The 15,752-nt window shown below is 54.4% G+C and overlaps 1 protein-coding gene across 1 annotated transcript in view; it reads left to right on the plus strand.

The window, feature by feature from the left end:
• The first annotated feature begins 2,900 nt into the window (after positions 1-2,900).
• The window catches only part of PRRX1 (paired related homeobox 1), a 34,950-nt gene continuing 22,098 nt past the window's right edge, over positions 2,901-15,752 (plus strand). Inside the window, exon 1 of the mRNA XM_032192287.1 lies at positions 2,901-3,141. Coding sequence (XP_032048178.1) covers positions 2,901-3,141 — 241 coding nt within the window. The remainder of the gene's footprint in view (positions 3,142-15,752) is intronic.

Genomic DNA, 15,752 nt, shown 5'->3' on the forward strand with positions numbered 1-15,752 from the left:
TTTCCTTACCTGAAATGTGAGCAAGTGTGTGCAGATCTTTGGATTACAGCAGACCATGGTGTGGCTCATAACTTTCCTATGGCTGTTCATCCTGCAGAAACCCCTGGAAGCAGAGCAAGTGCGTGGGCTGGCCATTGGACACGCGCAGGAAGAAACTGAAGCACCTGAGTTGGGTACCAATGCCCCATCCTCTTCCTCTGGAGTTGGACGAGATGAAAACCAGAAGGCAACGCCTGTGAGCATTCAGGTAAGGTGACAATCTTTGTGTCTATATGAAGGTTTTCTAGAACTTTGAGTCCAAGTTAAGGGAAAGAGATAATGAAGGGGTGTTACGTGCTTGTCCTGCGAAGAGGACTGGTGGAACAAAGCAATTAATGTACAGCCGGGGCTCCTCATGCTGTGTGACCTATTTCCTGCACGTGACAAGGTGCCTTCTCCCATCCCAGCCATTCAAGCTTTGGCTGATCACCAGTACAATAGGACACCCTGCTACAAAGAGCATGTTTTGCTACCTTCTCCTGCTGGGATTTCTTCCCTGGCGCTTCCTCTGCCTTCATCAAGCTCCACGAGGGTAAACTATGCTCTACACGGAGCAGGGCATCACGGATGCTGCACTAATCCTGCCCTGAGCTGGTGCTGTAACTACATTGCTATTCAGCCTGGGGGTGCTGTGTGTGGGGGGGGCACTCGTGGCTCATCTCAGGGTAATGCCACAGAGCCCAGTTCAGAGCTGGGCCCCTCTGTGAACATGCAGGAGGGATTCTGCCTTTGTATTGTGCTGATTCTGCACATGTTGATGTGGTGACCTGCAGCACCAAGATGCTTTCACCATCTTCCAAGGCTCATTTCAGGTTGAGCTCCTGGGGAAAGGGCTGTCTGAATGATGGGGGCCTGTGAGAAGGAAAGGGAAATGCTCCTTACCTGGGATATCTGTGAGGACATGAGTGAGGGGAGCACAGAGTTGCTCTTTTGTTTGCTGTGGCTTCTGCTGTGGCAGAGGTTGCCTGGGGCTGTGCAGCCTTTCCCCACTGGAAAGGGGACGTGTGTGGCTGGGACTCCCCTGCACCTATCCATAGAAGCCAGGCCAGCTGCAAGATTGGTTTGAGGGAGAAAGAGGGTAAAAGCAGGCTCACCAAGAAAGAAAGCAGCCAAATCCCTGGGAAAGGCAGAGGCTGAGAAAAAAGATGTTTCATGCACAGGGCAGATCCCTGTCCTTCAGAGCAAGGGATTGTGTACACCCCCGTTGTGTCTCAGGCTGGAGACCCTCGCTGTCCTGGCCGTGCTGGGCTCTGAGAGGCACACGGCTGTGGGAAGGGACGGCTCCTTCCCCACCCAACACGTGGGCACGTGCTGTAGGATGCCCTGCAGAAACGGTCCCTGAACGCTGACACCCATCCAAAAAAAGGGACGCACCAGCACGCGGCGAGGCGTGCACAGCTGTGTAGGAAGATGCACACGCAGCATTTTGGGTGTACGTACGCCCACGTCCTCCCGTGCACACGCACGGCTTCACCCCAGTGCTTGCACTGCTCAGCCCCCGAGCTGCGGGCGGCAGAGCCCTGCCACGCTCGTTTGAGTCTTGGAGACTGCAAAGGGTAAACTGGGACTGGAGGGGGGGGGGGCTGAAAGCAAACTAATGATGAAAATGTCTCCTCCATGCCTGTGCCTTAATTAAATGCATGGAGAGGCTCGGGGAAGCACATCTGTTTTCAATCTGGAGCCCTTTGATGGCATCAAATGTTCTTTCCCCAGATCAGGGGGGATGGAAATTCTGGGCTGGCTGTGGCAGCTCGGAGCCCAGGCTCCAGCCACGGGGACGTGGGGACCTTTCCTGGCCCGGTGGGAGCATGGCCAGTGCCAGCAGCCTCACTCAGTGCCCATGGGGCTGCTCTCGGGGCCCTTCTGCAGCGAGCAAGGGTCTGGGGGTGCTGCCTGCACCCCTGCGTGCCCTCAGCCCCCAGGACCTGCAGGGCCCTGGGACCTCTCTGCTCACTGGTTTGGGGAGCCGAGCGTGTCCTCTGCGCCTCCTTCCCCTGTCTTTCTCTCTTCTCTGCTGTTTTGCTTTTAGTTTTTTTTGGGGGGGGGCTGGTTCAGTTTTTCCCCCTTTTCTCTCCTGCTATTTCGCTTTTGCTCTCCTTTTCCTATTTCACTTTTGCTGCTTCTTGCCTCGTCTCTCTTTCTGGCTTCTCCGTTGCGCTTTTTCTCCCCCTTTCGTTATTTTTTTCCCCTTTCCCTCTCCCCTTCGCTCTTCCCCTTCCTTCTCCCTGCCACTTTTCCATCCCCAGCTCTCCCTTTGGCGACTCCTCTCCCCCAGCGGCCGTGCCCACCGTGCTCCGGCCGCCGAGAGGGGGCCCCCCGGCGGAGGGCACCGCTCCCCTCTCCCCCCGGGGGGGCTCCCCAGCACGGAGCGAGGCGCAGCACCAGGACCGGGGGCCGGTGCCACGTCCCGGGAGGGGGGGCCCGGAGCGCGGCGGGGCCGCCCCCGGCGTTTGAAGTGCGGGGCGGAGGGGAGGGCAGGGGCGGAGGAAGGGGAAGGGAAGGGAGGGGAAGGGAAGGGAAGGGAAGGGCCGGGAGCCGCCGGGAGGGGAAGGCGGAGGGACGGGGCGCACCCGCCCCAGCGGCCCCACAGCCCCCGTGCGCCTCCCGGCCGCCGGCAGCTCCCGGCGCCCCGAGCCGGCCGCTTCGCCTTTTTTCCCCCCTCCACCCCGGCATGTTTTAAAGCCGGTCCCTGCAGCTCTCCATCCCGTCGGGTCCCCGTGTCGTCGTCGTCGTCGTCCCCCCACCTGGGGCCGTGCGCTTCCCCCCTCCCCCCCTCCCCTCCTCGAAGGGCCGGCGGCTGGGGGGGAGCGGGGGCGGTGGGCGCCGGGGGGGGCGAGGGCAGAAAAGCCCCGCTCAGCACCATGGCGTCCAGCTATGCCCACGCCATGGAGAGGCAGGCCCTGCTGCCCGCCCGCCTCGACGGCCCCGCCGGCTTGGACAATTTACAAGGCAAGAAGAACTTCTCCGTGAGCCACCTGCTGGACCTGGAGGAGGCGGGCGACATGGTGGCCGCCCAGGCGGACGAGGGTGGCGGCGAGCCCGGCCGGAGCTTGTTGGAGTCCCCCGGGTTGACCAGCGGCAGCGACACCCCGCAGCAGGACAGTAAGTGCGGGGGGATCCCCCCCTGGGGACGCGGGCTGAGCCCCCCGAGCGCATCGCCTGCCGGGGGGCTGAGCAGGGGGCTCTACGGGACGGGGCCGGCAGGATCCAGCCCTCCATCCATCCCTCTGTCCCTCCATTCATCCCTCTATCCCCCCATCCATCCCTCTATCCCCCCATCCCTTCCTTTCTCCCTCCATCCACCCCTTTATCCATCCCTCCATCCATCCTTCTCTCCATCCATCCCTCCCTCCCTCTCCATCCATCCCGTCGGAGCTCGGAGCACCTCGCCGCTCCGGATGGGACCCGCCGAGCCGTTTTCCGACGGCTTTGCCCTCGCAAACAGCCCGAGGGGACTTGCGGCGCCGCAAAACGGAGCCGCCGGCCGCCTCCTGCCCCCTTTTTCCTGGCTCCGGGCACCCCCGGCCCCGGCTCCCGTCGCGGCGGGGAAGGGGCGCAGCCTTGCGCGGTGTTTTCCGAGCGCAGCGCTATGAAAGGGGCGAGGTAGGTGCGCAAATCTCCCCCCCCGATCCATTATTACCTTCGTTTCGGTTAAAAAATAAATAGATCTCTCTCTGTTTATGTATATATCCGCGGGCGAAGGGACTGGGCGCAATTTTCGTTGCGATTTTCGTTGCGATTTTCGTCCCTCCCGCGGCGAGCCCGGGCACGGACGTGGCTACGGACACGGGCTCGTTTCCGAGGGCTCCCCAGGAGCCCCCCAGGGGGGGGCCAGGCCGCCAACGAGAGGCGAAAAACGAAAAGCCGACGAAAATCTCGCTTTTCGTTTTCTTTTTTTTTTTTTTTTTTTTTTTTTTTTTTTTTTTTTTTTCTCGCCGGCAGCCGCGATCAACGAGCGGCAACGCCGCGGTGGCAGCGGGGGAGAAGGGAACGGAGCCGGACACCGACCCCCTCCCCAAGCTCCCCCGACCCCCCGGCTGTAGGGGGGAGCCCTCCCCGCTGCGCCCCCCTCCCGGTACCGCCGAGGCTCCGGGGGCGAGGAGCCCGACCCGCAGCCGGCAGCCGCCTTCCTCCCGCTGCCCCCCGGGGCTCCTCCGGGGCTTCCTCGCCTTTTTGGGTTCCCGGAGCCGTGCCGAGAGGGGAAACCGGCCTTGGAAAAGGAGAGCTCTGCAAGAAAGCAGCCGCTCCCCGCGTCCCCATCCAGCGGGACCCCAAGGGCAAAGGCGAGGGGATTTGTCCTGCTCCCTTCCCGGAGAGCCTGGCCAGGATGGGACAACGGCTGCGGGGAAAACGGCTTTAAAAATGCCCCTTCCCAGGAGCAAAATTACATTTCTGGCCCTAAATGTGCGTGGGTTGGTATAGGGAAGGAGGGCAGCGATCGCCGCTCCCCCGTGATTCGGCTCCCTGTGCCGCTGCGGCCGGAGAGTCCCCGCGATACTAACCAACGAGTTATGCAAACGTCTCTTTTTTTCCTCCTTTTCCCCCCTCAGTTTCGTTTATCGTATTTTATTTGGCCCTGCTTTGCTCCTGGTGCTGCCCATTGCCAATTGCCAAGCTGGCTTGGTCTGCGTGGAAAAGAGGGGCTGTGTTCCCCTGACACCCACCCTGCTCTTCGAGCAGGAACCGGACCGAAATCACGGGCTGAGGGTGTGTTTCCCAGCCAGCATTGCCGGGCAGGGACCAAACTCCAGCTTAAAATAAATCAGCAGTTCCCCGAACGCAGTAAAAGTTTTAATGCCGTTGCGGTGAATTAGAAAGTTTTAAAAGTATTCTAAAGTAAGCAAAAAATAAATACCGGGGATAAATTCTCCCTGGTTTATTGGGCAGAGCTGTCATCTGGGCTCCCTGGCTCCTTCGCTGATGTGTTTAGCAGACCCCCTGCGTCTCCGTGCCTCAGTTTCCCCACCCGTGGCATGTGTTTTGTGAAGTGCTTTGCAGCGCCCGCAGGAAAAAGGCTGCATGAGAGCTGGGCAGCGGTGGGTTTGAGCTTTTCTTGGTGAAAAATGAGAGCTGGTTCGGCGGAAAAGCTAACACAGGGCTCGGTTATCCTCCGTGTTACGAAGGGAGAGGAGGTGAGAGCCGTTTGGAGGAGTTGTGGAATGTCGCAGGAATACTGGAACCGATCTGCTGACCTGGGGGACAGTCGGTCTGCCACTGGTTTCTGTCCCGAAGCGGGGTGCGAACCCGAAATATTGGGTGCTCCTCATGTAACGTGAAATTACGGGGAAAAAGCTTGACACGGAAATGACAAAAAGTTTTATTTGGAGTTTGGAGGGACTACATTACCGTGAATTCATTTGGAAGGGGTTGAGGACAAAGCTTTTTTCCTATTTTAAAAAAAGGAAAACATTTCTGGGAGTAGCTCTGATTGTAACGCAGACAGGGAGAAATGTCAGCGTATTAAGGGACTGATTTTTATTTTCAGTGGTGCTGCGAAACTGTCACTCACTGACTTCAGTTCGAATTGTAGGTGTGAAAACCGTTCCTTAACAGCTGATAAAATTCACTGTGACCCTCCCAGCCTCTGCCCTTCAGCCAGGAGGACTCAGACTTGCTCCTCATTGCAAAGCCACCTGATAAGATCCAGCCAACGCTTGCTTTGGTAGCAGGGTTTCCACTGACTCCAGCTAAAACCGTGATGAAAATGCAGTCCCAGATCAGCAGAGGGGACTCGCTGGGCTTCCCAGCATGGGCAGCCAGCTCTCCTTGCTCCCCTGCCCTTGGTGGTGGCAGAAAACTGCTGGTGGGTTCCCAAAGCTCGTGGCTCTGAGCGGGATCGCTTCTCCAAACCCGGAGCTGGTGAGCTATTAGCTAGTTTTAAAGATGGCATTTTTTTGCCATCTGCTTTTTTGTTTTGTTTTGTTTGTTTGAGCCTGGCTGTTGACGGCTCATAAAACGACGTGGAGAAAGCCTGAGCAGCACAAGAAAAATTGTTGTGCTCGCCTTTCTTTTGTGAGGAACGACTGAAGCCCGCTTTGATCCGGTACGTGCACAAGTCCTGCATATTGGAGTTATTACTGCCCTGCAATTTCTCTTCCGTGTAAAAGAGGTGGAGGTCTGGGGGCTGTGAGTTTCTCCGGGCTGGCAGCCCAACTCAGGCTGTCGGGGCAGCTTCAAAATCACAGCCAGGGCCCGGGCAGCCTGCAGCTCCCCACTGCTGCTTCTGGCTCAGCGGGCATCGTGACCCCTCGGCACCAAAAAAAGCTTCCCCGGGGAGCAGAAACTCCTGGCGGGGCAGCGGGGAGGAGGTGAGTTTCTTTGCTCTGCTTGGGATGGGGCAGGCAGAGCATCCGTGCTGGTTTCATCTCATTCCTCGTAGGGTGAGAGCACGAGGAAGGGCTGCTTTCCCCAGCCGGCACGACGACGGGTCTCATACCAGGGTTTTGCAGAGGCCAGATACAGAAATGTTTTTTAAAAAAAGGAGAAGTCAAACAGAGGGAGGACAGGGGCCGGGGTTGGCTCATCACTGCTGCGGTGCATCACCGGCTTGGAGCCGTGGGTTTTGGGGGCGGGAGGGATGAACTGGGGCAGAGATCGCCCCATCGCTGCCTCTGTCTGTCATTAGAGGCCATCTGAGACAGGATCCTGAGCTGAAGGACCTTTGGTCTGCTCCCACATGGCTGGTATTTAGGCTGTTAATTCTCTCTTTTTAATTAGAGCAAGTGCAGTTGCTGCGGGAGGGGAAGGGTTTGTGTAAAGGTTGAATTGTTTCTCCTTTTTCTTCTGATCCTGAGGTTGTCTGTGGTGCTGTGGTGCCTCCCCACCCCGCACAAAAAAAAAAAAGACATTTGAATTGATAAAAAGAGGTGGAAAAGCTCTGCCACCACTTTGGGAAGGGGAGAGCGGCTCAGAGGGCTGCCGAGGTGCCTGGGAACGCAAGAGGAAGCGCCAGGGACTGCAGGGTTTTCTTTGCAAACCTTTGCCTTATCTTCAAGTCCTAAGTGGCTCTTTTGTTAGGAAAACACAGCCCTTATTCCCAGAAGATGCTGAGCCTGGCAACTGGGGATGGACAAAGAATAGAAAAGAAGGAAGAAAGCGCTTTTGGAGCTGAGATTGATTAAATCTAGCAGCTCATATTTTCTTCCTCTCTTGTCCTGTGGAGCTGCTGGGCAAAGGGAGAGCCTGAGGGGAGGAAGGGGCTGCTGCTGCCCACAGGTTATGGGGCAAAGCGGCCGCTGCCTTTAACCCCTCCGGCAGCGGTGAGCATCCCTACAGGCTGCTGCCAGAAAGGACTTTCTGCACCCAAGTCCTCCTTGTCCAGCAGCTGATGTGGAAAAATTGGGGATCGGGTTGATATTCTTTTTAAGGCGCTTGTCGTTTGGGCTGTCTGCATGAAAAATTCAGCCCTGTTCTTGTGGGAGAAATCTTTCCGCGTGCCAGCGGTGCCGCGTGTGTCCTAGAGGCTCCTCGCGGGAAGGGTGAGCCACGTTCTTGGGGATAAAGCTTGGATAGCAGGCCAGGTAACCAACGCAGAAAACCAGTTAAAAGCTTCATTCACTTCTTTCCACGCGTGTTGCATCTTTTTAATTTCACTCTCAGGCTAGCTGGGGCATGATTTTTCGGTCAAATGTCTCACGCTGATATTTTTCTTGCATCTCTGAATCCTACAATTCGAAGTGGAAAAAATATCTGGTTTTGACATAAATTTCTAGATCTTCTGGATGCAGACAAAAGATGGAAATGTGACTGTCACAAACTTGGAACCAAACTTTTTTATTAAAAAAAAAAAAAAAACCAATAATCAGCTTACTATTAACAAAAGAAAAAAGGAGCCATGTGAAGCTGAAGGAGGGCGCTGACTCAGTTTGCAAGTGCTGGCCGTGCCGCCCTCCTTTTGACGGCCGAAACTAGACTTTTATTTGTTTGTGAATTTCACTTTTTTTTTATCATAATCAGTTTTGCTTCCTGGTTCTCATGGTCTCATAATTTGCTGATGGTATTTGTGTTTTCAATCCATCTGCACAAAGCTTCCAACTTTTTAATTCGAAAAAGATTTTGCTGAAGGTTTTTACTCCCCCCCACCCTACTCCCCTTAATGTAATGAAAACATTTCCATGAAAATTAGATTTTGAAATCTCTCATAAAACTTAAAGGTTTGGTCTGAACTGCTAGAACTCTCTTAATGAACATCAGCTTTCTGTCATCTGCACCGAGTTTCCACTACTAGCCAGTCTATTTTCCATCTTTTTGATGATGTAGAAAGCAGTGATCGCATGGGAAAATATTATCTCAGGGTTAATTTGTGCAATCCTTACTCACACGAGTCATTGCATGCGATTCAATGGGCCGCTTATGTGGATGCCAATTGATGAGTATTAGCGTTTAAAGTCTTGACCAGCAGCCTTGAGTCATGCAAAAAGCTCTTTTTGAGGCTGGTGGAATATTTCTGCGCAGGCATGAGGCGGTTTTGCTGTCTGCGTTCGGGGGCACGAGCCTTTTGCCTTTCAGCAGAGGTGCAACAGGCATCCAAATACGTGATGTTAGGGAGCCTGGAAAGAGGGAGCAAGAGCACGGACAAAGTATAAGCAGGAGTGGCTGGGAGGAGCTGGCAAACTTTAAAGCCGAATGCTCTGACAAGGCAGACGCAGAATTACAGGGCCATAATTCCTTCAAGGCTATATTCTTGTTTTTTCTCCTTTTTTTTTTTTTTTTCCCTGACAACTCCGAGTTTGCTGCCGTGGTTTTTGACATCACCAGCATGGCTTGATGGGATTATAGGTGTTTATTCCTGGTTGCAAGTTGTTTATGATATATTTAATCGGTTTTGAAACCCATACGAAGGAGCCCTGAGGGAGCTGTGCTCCTGCTGGGCCTCTCTTGCATAATGAAGCGCATCACGAGGATTTACCAAGTGTCACAATATTCCAGACTTGGGCCTCTGTTTCTGGGGAGGATGAATCACTGCGTTTCTGGTTCCCCACCCTACTTGCCTTTCCGAAAGGAGGCTTGGGCTTTGGGGCGGATTATGGAGCTGTGAAGTGAGAACACCACGGCCTGGCCGGAGGAGCTGTCGTCCGAGGCCCCGATCGTGCTTCCCCTCTGAACTGTCCTTGAAGCTTTACGCTCAGGACACCGGGGTGTTGTGTTCTTAGCCTGGTTCCTCCAAGAAAAGCCTGCTGGATGGTTTCTGTCCGTGGGACGTAACTTATGAACCCGCCGGCTGCTTTGGGGAGGGAGCAGATGTCTCAAGGGGCTGCTAAATCCCAGCAGTCCCATGGGACGTGGTGAAGGCTGCTGGCAGTCCCTCCCCGTGAGGGGATGAAGCAGCATAAATTCAACCTCTTACATGGAGAGTCTCTGGAGAAAAGTCCTTTTCAAAGGCTCTGTGTTAGAGATGCCATCAGTTGAAGCTCACGTGTGTAGACACCGTCGCCACCAGCCCCGTGGCACAGGCCTGCAGGGCTTTGTGCTTTGTCACTTGTGTTGTAACAGCCCAGGGCCCTCCAGCACGGAGGTTTGCTGGCTCTGCTCATGTTTTTCACTTCCTACATTGATTTGTGAATGCGTGATGCACACCTAACCTGCCACTTCCCTTCCTTTCCCTCTCTCTCTCTGCTGGGCCCGGCTGCCTTCTACCCTGTACCCACGGAAGATGCTGTGAGGCCGGGGTGGGAGCTGAGCGGAGACACGTTGTGTGTCTGCTGGGACCACGGCAGCCTCATTTTGAGAGAAATTTCTCTCAGATGAGGACATCCAGAGGATGCAGATTGGGTAGGGAGCAGAGCAGCAGTGCTGAGGCTGAGGGCTGCCTCCTGCCATGGAAAGCCTGGCGTCTGGGAAGGGAGGCTTGATGAGCAAGCCAGTGAGCATCCATTTCAGTTTGCATTAGCTTTCTGGGCTCCTCTCTCACCTCCAGAGGCTAAGAAAAGGTTACACCAGTGTTTAAAGCCCTGTCCCAGACAGTCTGGATTTGTCGTGCCTGTACCAAGTGAGCGTTGGCCTTGGAGTGGCAGCTCAGGACCTCCTGGTGCCTGGTGTTCCTGGAAGGGGAAGGAGAGAAGAGAGGTGAGGGGAGCCAGCCGAGCTGTTAACAAGTCACTACATCCTATCGCAGCGTCCAGTTCATATTCCACCCAAATTTCCCCCCCCCCTCCCTGTTTCTGGCTAGAGAAATTTTCCTACAGGAGAAACTCCATCCAGTCAGCAAGACTGCTGGGCAGGGCGAGCGTCCAAAGAGCCGCTCGGGATCTGGCCAGGACCCTCTCCACGTCCTGATGAGCTGCTCAGGCAGCAAATCTGCTCTTGCACCGAGAGCTGGAATTCATCAGGAGCCTGGGGACATCGCTTCCTGCTCTGAGCCCACCAGCAGATGAATTTCTCCTGTGGCCTCCTTGACCACAGTAAAACCAAATTTATCCACGGCCCCGTGTGTCTGGGGGCAAGACAAAATCGCCAGCAACAGCTGCTGAGCGGGCAGGCTTGGAAAGAAAATGGCATGTGGATGTGAAGGGGACCAACAGTCCCGGGGCTGTGGGAACAAACCGGGGTGCCTGGAGGTGATGGAGCAGGGTGGGAGGCTGCAGGAGGCTGTGTCCAAGTAGCTCCCAACCCTGTCTTGTAGCCAGTGTAGATGCTGGACCAGTTAAAGTCGGGTAGGGTTTTTTTAAACCCACGGGGACCTGTACTAGTCTGTGCTTTGCTCTCATTTTGGTTGTGTTTGAGCAGTGGGTGAGCTGGGCAGAGCTGCAGCCGGCAGAGCTGTGAAGTCCTGCTCAGCGCTTCTGGAAATCATCCGCTTTTTGGAAGCGTCACTAATATGGCCCACGTTTGGGGAAAAAAAAAATATGGTCACAGCTTCTGAAGAGCCATCGCTTCTCAGCATCAGCTCAGCGGAGTCAGGGCTCTGTGGGGACTTAAACGGGGAAAGGTGCTGGAGCCGTAACGGTGAGAGCAGAGCGTTAATGCTCAGGGGCTGGCGATGCAGAAGGGGCTGCCCTTGGTTGATTGTACCGCAGGTGGTTCCTGCCACCGTGAAGCCTGGGCTGGTTTCCTTTAGGGTTTTACAGTCCTCTTTCCCGGGGCTGGAGACGCTCCTGTAATGCTGCATACCTGTGGTTGTCCTGCATGGTCGCTGAGGTGGTCTCCTTTTCACCTGGATGAAGGGGACAGCGTGGAGGAAATCCATCATCACGTCCCTGTTTGGGATGGGTGGCTCCGACACTGATATTGCTGGAGAAAGCTGGTGAAAACTGCGCCTCTTCCCCAAAATGTGTTTGCTCTGTGTTGGCACTGGGAAGTCCCTCTCCACGCACAGGTTGTCTGGTCTGAAGTGCTGTAGGGTGTCCGAGCAAATGTATCTGTTTTTGCAATGAGAGGGGGAAAAAAGTTTTCAAGAACGTGATGGAGTTGAGCTCTGCATCCTACTTCTTCACCCCAAATGATAACGGGGGTCTGTGCCTCTTTGTGGGCCAGGAATGGGGACCCATTCCTGGGTCCCCAAGTGGTGGTGATGGAAACACGGGTCTGGATATTATGTGCACACAAAGCCAGCTTGCTCGGGAGGGCATTAGTCTGCTCTGTGTTCTCCCCAGGCTGCAGGGGGCCGCTCTGCTTGGGGGTACTGCAGGCAGGGTTTGTAGGGTACAGCATTTTGTCCTGGGCTTCCACCCGAAATCTAAATTAAAACTGGTTTTTGTGTGTGTCCCGCCCTGAATGTCAGTAGAGATGGCCTTGTAGGATTACCCGGCTGGTCTTTTACTGCTCCAAAATGCCTTAGTGCCTTGGCTGTGGTCTTTTTCTTCTACATTTAATGGACTAATTTGGCCAAGTCCACCCCGTCGTGCCTCAGTTTCCCTACCCATGTAACTGGATAATGATCCCAACCCCTTAATAAGGGGCTTTGAAACCTGCTGGAGAGGTGATATATAAGAGGTCGGCTTTAATTCGGGAATATTCTCCTCCCTCTGCATCGCTGCCAGCTAATTGCTATTTCATCTGCCTCCGTCTCTGGAACCGACCACCTTCCTCGTTAATTAACTGATTAGCATTAAGGAGATCCCCTTTGGTGACCCAGCCGTGTGCTTCACACAACAGTTGATGGTGGCAGCTCTTGCCACGCCAGCTCTGATCTCCCCCAACATCTTGAGATGCTTGGGGTCTCCGCGTGCCCAAAGGATGCTGGTGTTGGGGAAGCCGGTGTCCGACACAGTTGTCCCAACCAGCTGCTGGGAATTTCTGTGCTCTTTTTCTTGGCTGTTGCCCGGTCTTTAACGTTTGGCCAAAAAGATCTTTGCTGACAGTTTGTTTCATTTGGACGACTGCTGATGTGTCTCATGGAAACTGGGGGAATTGCTCAGGAATAAGCGTTTGCTACGCATTGCTTGTTTGTGATTTGTTTTTCATTTTCTCCTTAAAAAAAAAAATCTTAAAAAAAAACCAGCTAATCAGTGAAAAGAAACAATCACCTGTGATTTAGGAGAGGGATCTCTCATTGTAAATAATAAATTAGTGTCGGGAGACCAGGCAGACAGAATGGTTGATGAATATCCTGCAGGCTGAAAGTTGTTTATCAAGCCTGTTTGAAGACTTATGACTAACAAGCTCATTTACAGAGTTTGGAGCCTGTTCATGAGCCGTCCTCCAGCTGGGAGGATGTGGGAATCATCAGAAATTGTATTCACAAGTTACTTGATCATTTAAAAAAATGATCAAACAAACAAAGCCTGGGTTTTGGAAGGGAGCTGTGAATTCCTCCTCTCCCCCCACTGGGTTTTTTGAGGCATTCCCCTTAGGAAAACGAGGGGTTTGGAGAAGAATGAAAAGCCCCATGTCGCTCATTCACGGCCTGTTTCGGTGCTAACCCTTCCTCCGTCTGGCACCAAGCGCCCCAGCCGTGGGGAGCTGGTCCTACACGGGATGTGCTCCATGAGGTCTGGCCCTGGGTGCTCAGCAAGATGGATGGGGCTTGTCCAGTGGCTCCCAGCTGGGGATTTGGGCTTGCTAGCAGGATATGATTGCTCTTAGGGAGCAGATGTCTCCACCAAGCCATGCCTGAGTCTACTTGGTGCCCTATAAGAAAGGTGGTGTAGGAGCTGCCGACCTGCCGCCTGTAGGAATGGGGATGAATCTGGTATGAGGAGTGTACACCGGAGTGCCGTGGCTCCATGCCCTTTGCAAATCTGCTCGCCTGGCCTTGGACCAACTCCCTGCTCAATGCAGAAAGCCGCATCTTTATGAGGAGAGGCAGATGTTTTTCACCCCCGGTGTCTCCTGTAGTTCTGCTTCGTTTGTGCAGTGTCCTCTTGGACGCGGCTGCGGGGAGGGCTCCAGGTGGGCTCCAGTTGTGCACGCTGCGTGTCGAGGAGGATACGAGCCGAGCAAAAAAAGTCCAGAGAAGAGCAATAAAGAGCTGCAGAACTCCCAGGCTGGGAGGAAAGAGGTGCTTAGCCTCCAGAAGAGGTGATGGAGAACAGCCTTCAGATAGATGCAGGGCTGCTATAGGAAGGGGATGGTGCAGGGTGACCTCCAGGCATGTGTACTTGGGTTGCAGCAAGGGAGATTTAAGTGTGGTGGTGAGGAAGTCCTCCTGGGTCTTTTGTGGGTAAGGGAGCACTGGAAGAGGTGGTAGGAGGATGGGATGGAGACCCCAAGAAAAGGGGGACCCACCAGGCTGAGGAGGAGCATGCGGATGGGGAAGGGGCGCACAAACTGGGAGCTACCTGCTGCTGGGAAGCCAGGCAACAGGTTTCTTAAATGTGCCTTTCAGCATGGGTGTTGTGGGCTGGAAGGAGCTGGTGTGATTGAAAAGACAATCTGGTATGCGATAGCAAGAAAACCGCACGGCAAAGCTGCCCTCAGTCACTCCAAGCTGGCTCGTGTGGGCTCCGTGGCCCAGGAGCTGATCGAGGGATCACTGAGCTCCTGTCTGGCAGTGGCAGGAGGAGGTGACAGGCGAGCAAGCCAAGGGGACGCTTTGCTTTCAGGCTGGAGTGCTCTCTGCAGGGCTGGGTACCAAACGGGGGTTTTCTTGCGGGCGGTGGTGCTGGTTTTCCCTGCTCTCCTCCTGGTTTTGCTCATGTGACATACCACTGTCCCTCTCGGGTTGGGCAGCACTGAGAGTCCTTCCAGACACCGTGATGATGGATTTGAATCCCCGTTTCCCTGACTCTCTAGGAAGACTTCTTTGTTTTCCTCTCTAATCCATCAAAGGAAGGTAGGACAAGAGCCAGTGGCTGAGAGCAAAAGCCAGAGGAGCATTGAAAGGAGGTTGAAAATACGCATTTTTTAACTGTAAGACGCAAGGTAATCACTGGAAATAATTGGGAAGGCGAGTATTGGCTTCTCCGTCCCTGAAGGGGATGTTTGGCAGTCCCTTTGGGGTAACTGGGTGACGCGCTACGGCCGTGCGTGCAGACACCAAAAAAAAAACCAGCAGCTCGGCTCTGGCCGCAGGACGCATGGATGTGCTGCAGCATTCCTGCACAACTCGATGTCAGGGATATTCCTGCCAGGAAATGGGATCACAGGACCAGATGGAGAATGCAGATCCACTCGGTGCAAATCTGTTTACAGGTTTGAACCAAAACACAGCGAGAAACAAAAGGAAAGCAATGGCCTCATCCCTGATCGTAACTCACTTATGTGAACCAGCTGCCAGGCTCATTTATAGGACAATCCCCTTCCCAAAATCTATCCATAATCCCACTGTTAAGAATAGCGGAGACAGGAGAACCTCTGCAGAGCTAAAAAGGGCGAACATCAGGCACAGAAATAGCTTTTGATCCCCTATTTTGGGATCTCTTCTGAGTTTTCAGAGGCTCTGAACAAAACAGGCCATTGTGGGAGATTTCTGGTATTTCTGGCCAGGTTGAGGAGTGTGCGAACAGCGTCTCGTAAACGCAACTTTGGGTAAAATGAGGAAAACAGGGAGAGCTGCAAATCTAATTAACAGTGGGGTGGGGGATGACCACATCCAGCAACATCTGGGGACGGAGGGGCTGCGAATCGGTAGGCTGGGCTCCCTGGGAAGGTTGGAGATGTCTGTGCAGGGCTGGCACCGAGGGCAAGGAGCGAAAGGCTTTGTGCAGAGGCAGTGACAGCCATCGGAGCCATCTCTTGCCACTTCTCTTCTCTGTTTTGTGTTCGTTGCCAGCCAGGGAAGAGCCTGCAGAAACCAGGGATCGCCAAAGAGCTGTGGAGAGGCAGCTCCGTGGGCAGCGATCACAGCACGAAGCCCTCGTGGCTGATCTCTGCTCCACCGGCCAGCCCGTGGGGACGGGAGCTGTCCTCCACCCTGCCAGGCTGGTCACTTCCCAGCAGGGATGCTCGCTGCTCACGGCTGCGTGCTCGAGGACACGCTGTTGGCCAAGAAAGGTTCAGGCACCGAGGTTTCCAAATGCGTTTTGTTCCTGGAAGGGCCATTAAGTAAAAAAAAAAAAAAAAATTGTGCTGAGAAATGGTTTGGAAAACAGTTTGGTGGATTTGTACTTTGCTTGGGTACGATTGATAATGGGGAGAAGGAAGAGATTGAAATAATCCAACTTCTCTTACAGTGGTGCTGGACTGAGCCGTGCTCAAAGCTGAATTCTGGGTATGAAAAGTCAGAGGGTCTCTGAATTGGTCCCAGACTGACCCCAGGCAAGATTCAAGCTTCTGAAAAAATTCGGGGGCTTCTGTGAGCACGTTAAACCTCTGTGGCAGGGCCACGGCCATGG

This window comes from Aythya fuligula, chromosome 8 (assembly GCF_009819795.1).
Source record: "Aythya fuligula isolate bAytFul2 chromosome 8, bAytFul2.pri, whole genome shotgun sequence".
Lineage (NCBI taxonomy): Eukaryota > Metazoa > Chordata > Aves > Anseriformes > Anatidae > Aythya > Aythya fuligula.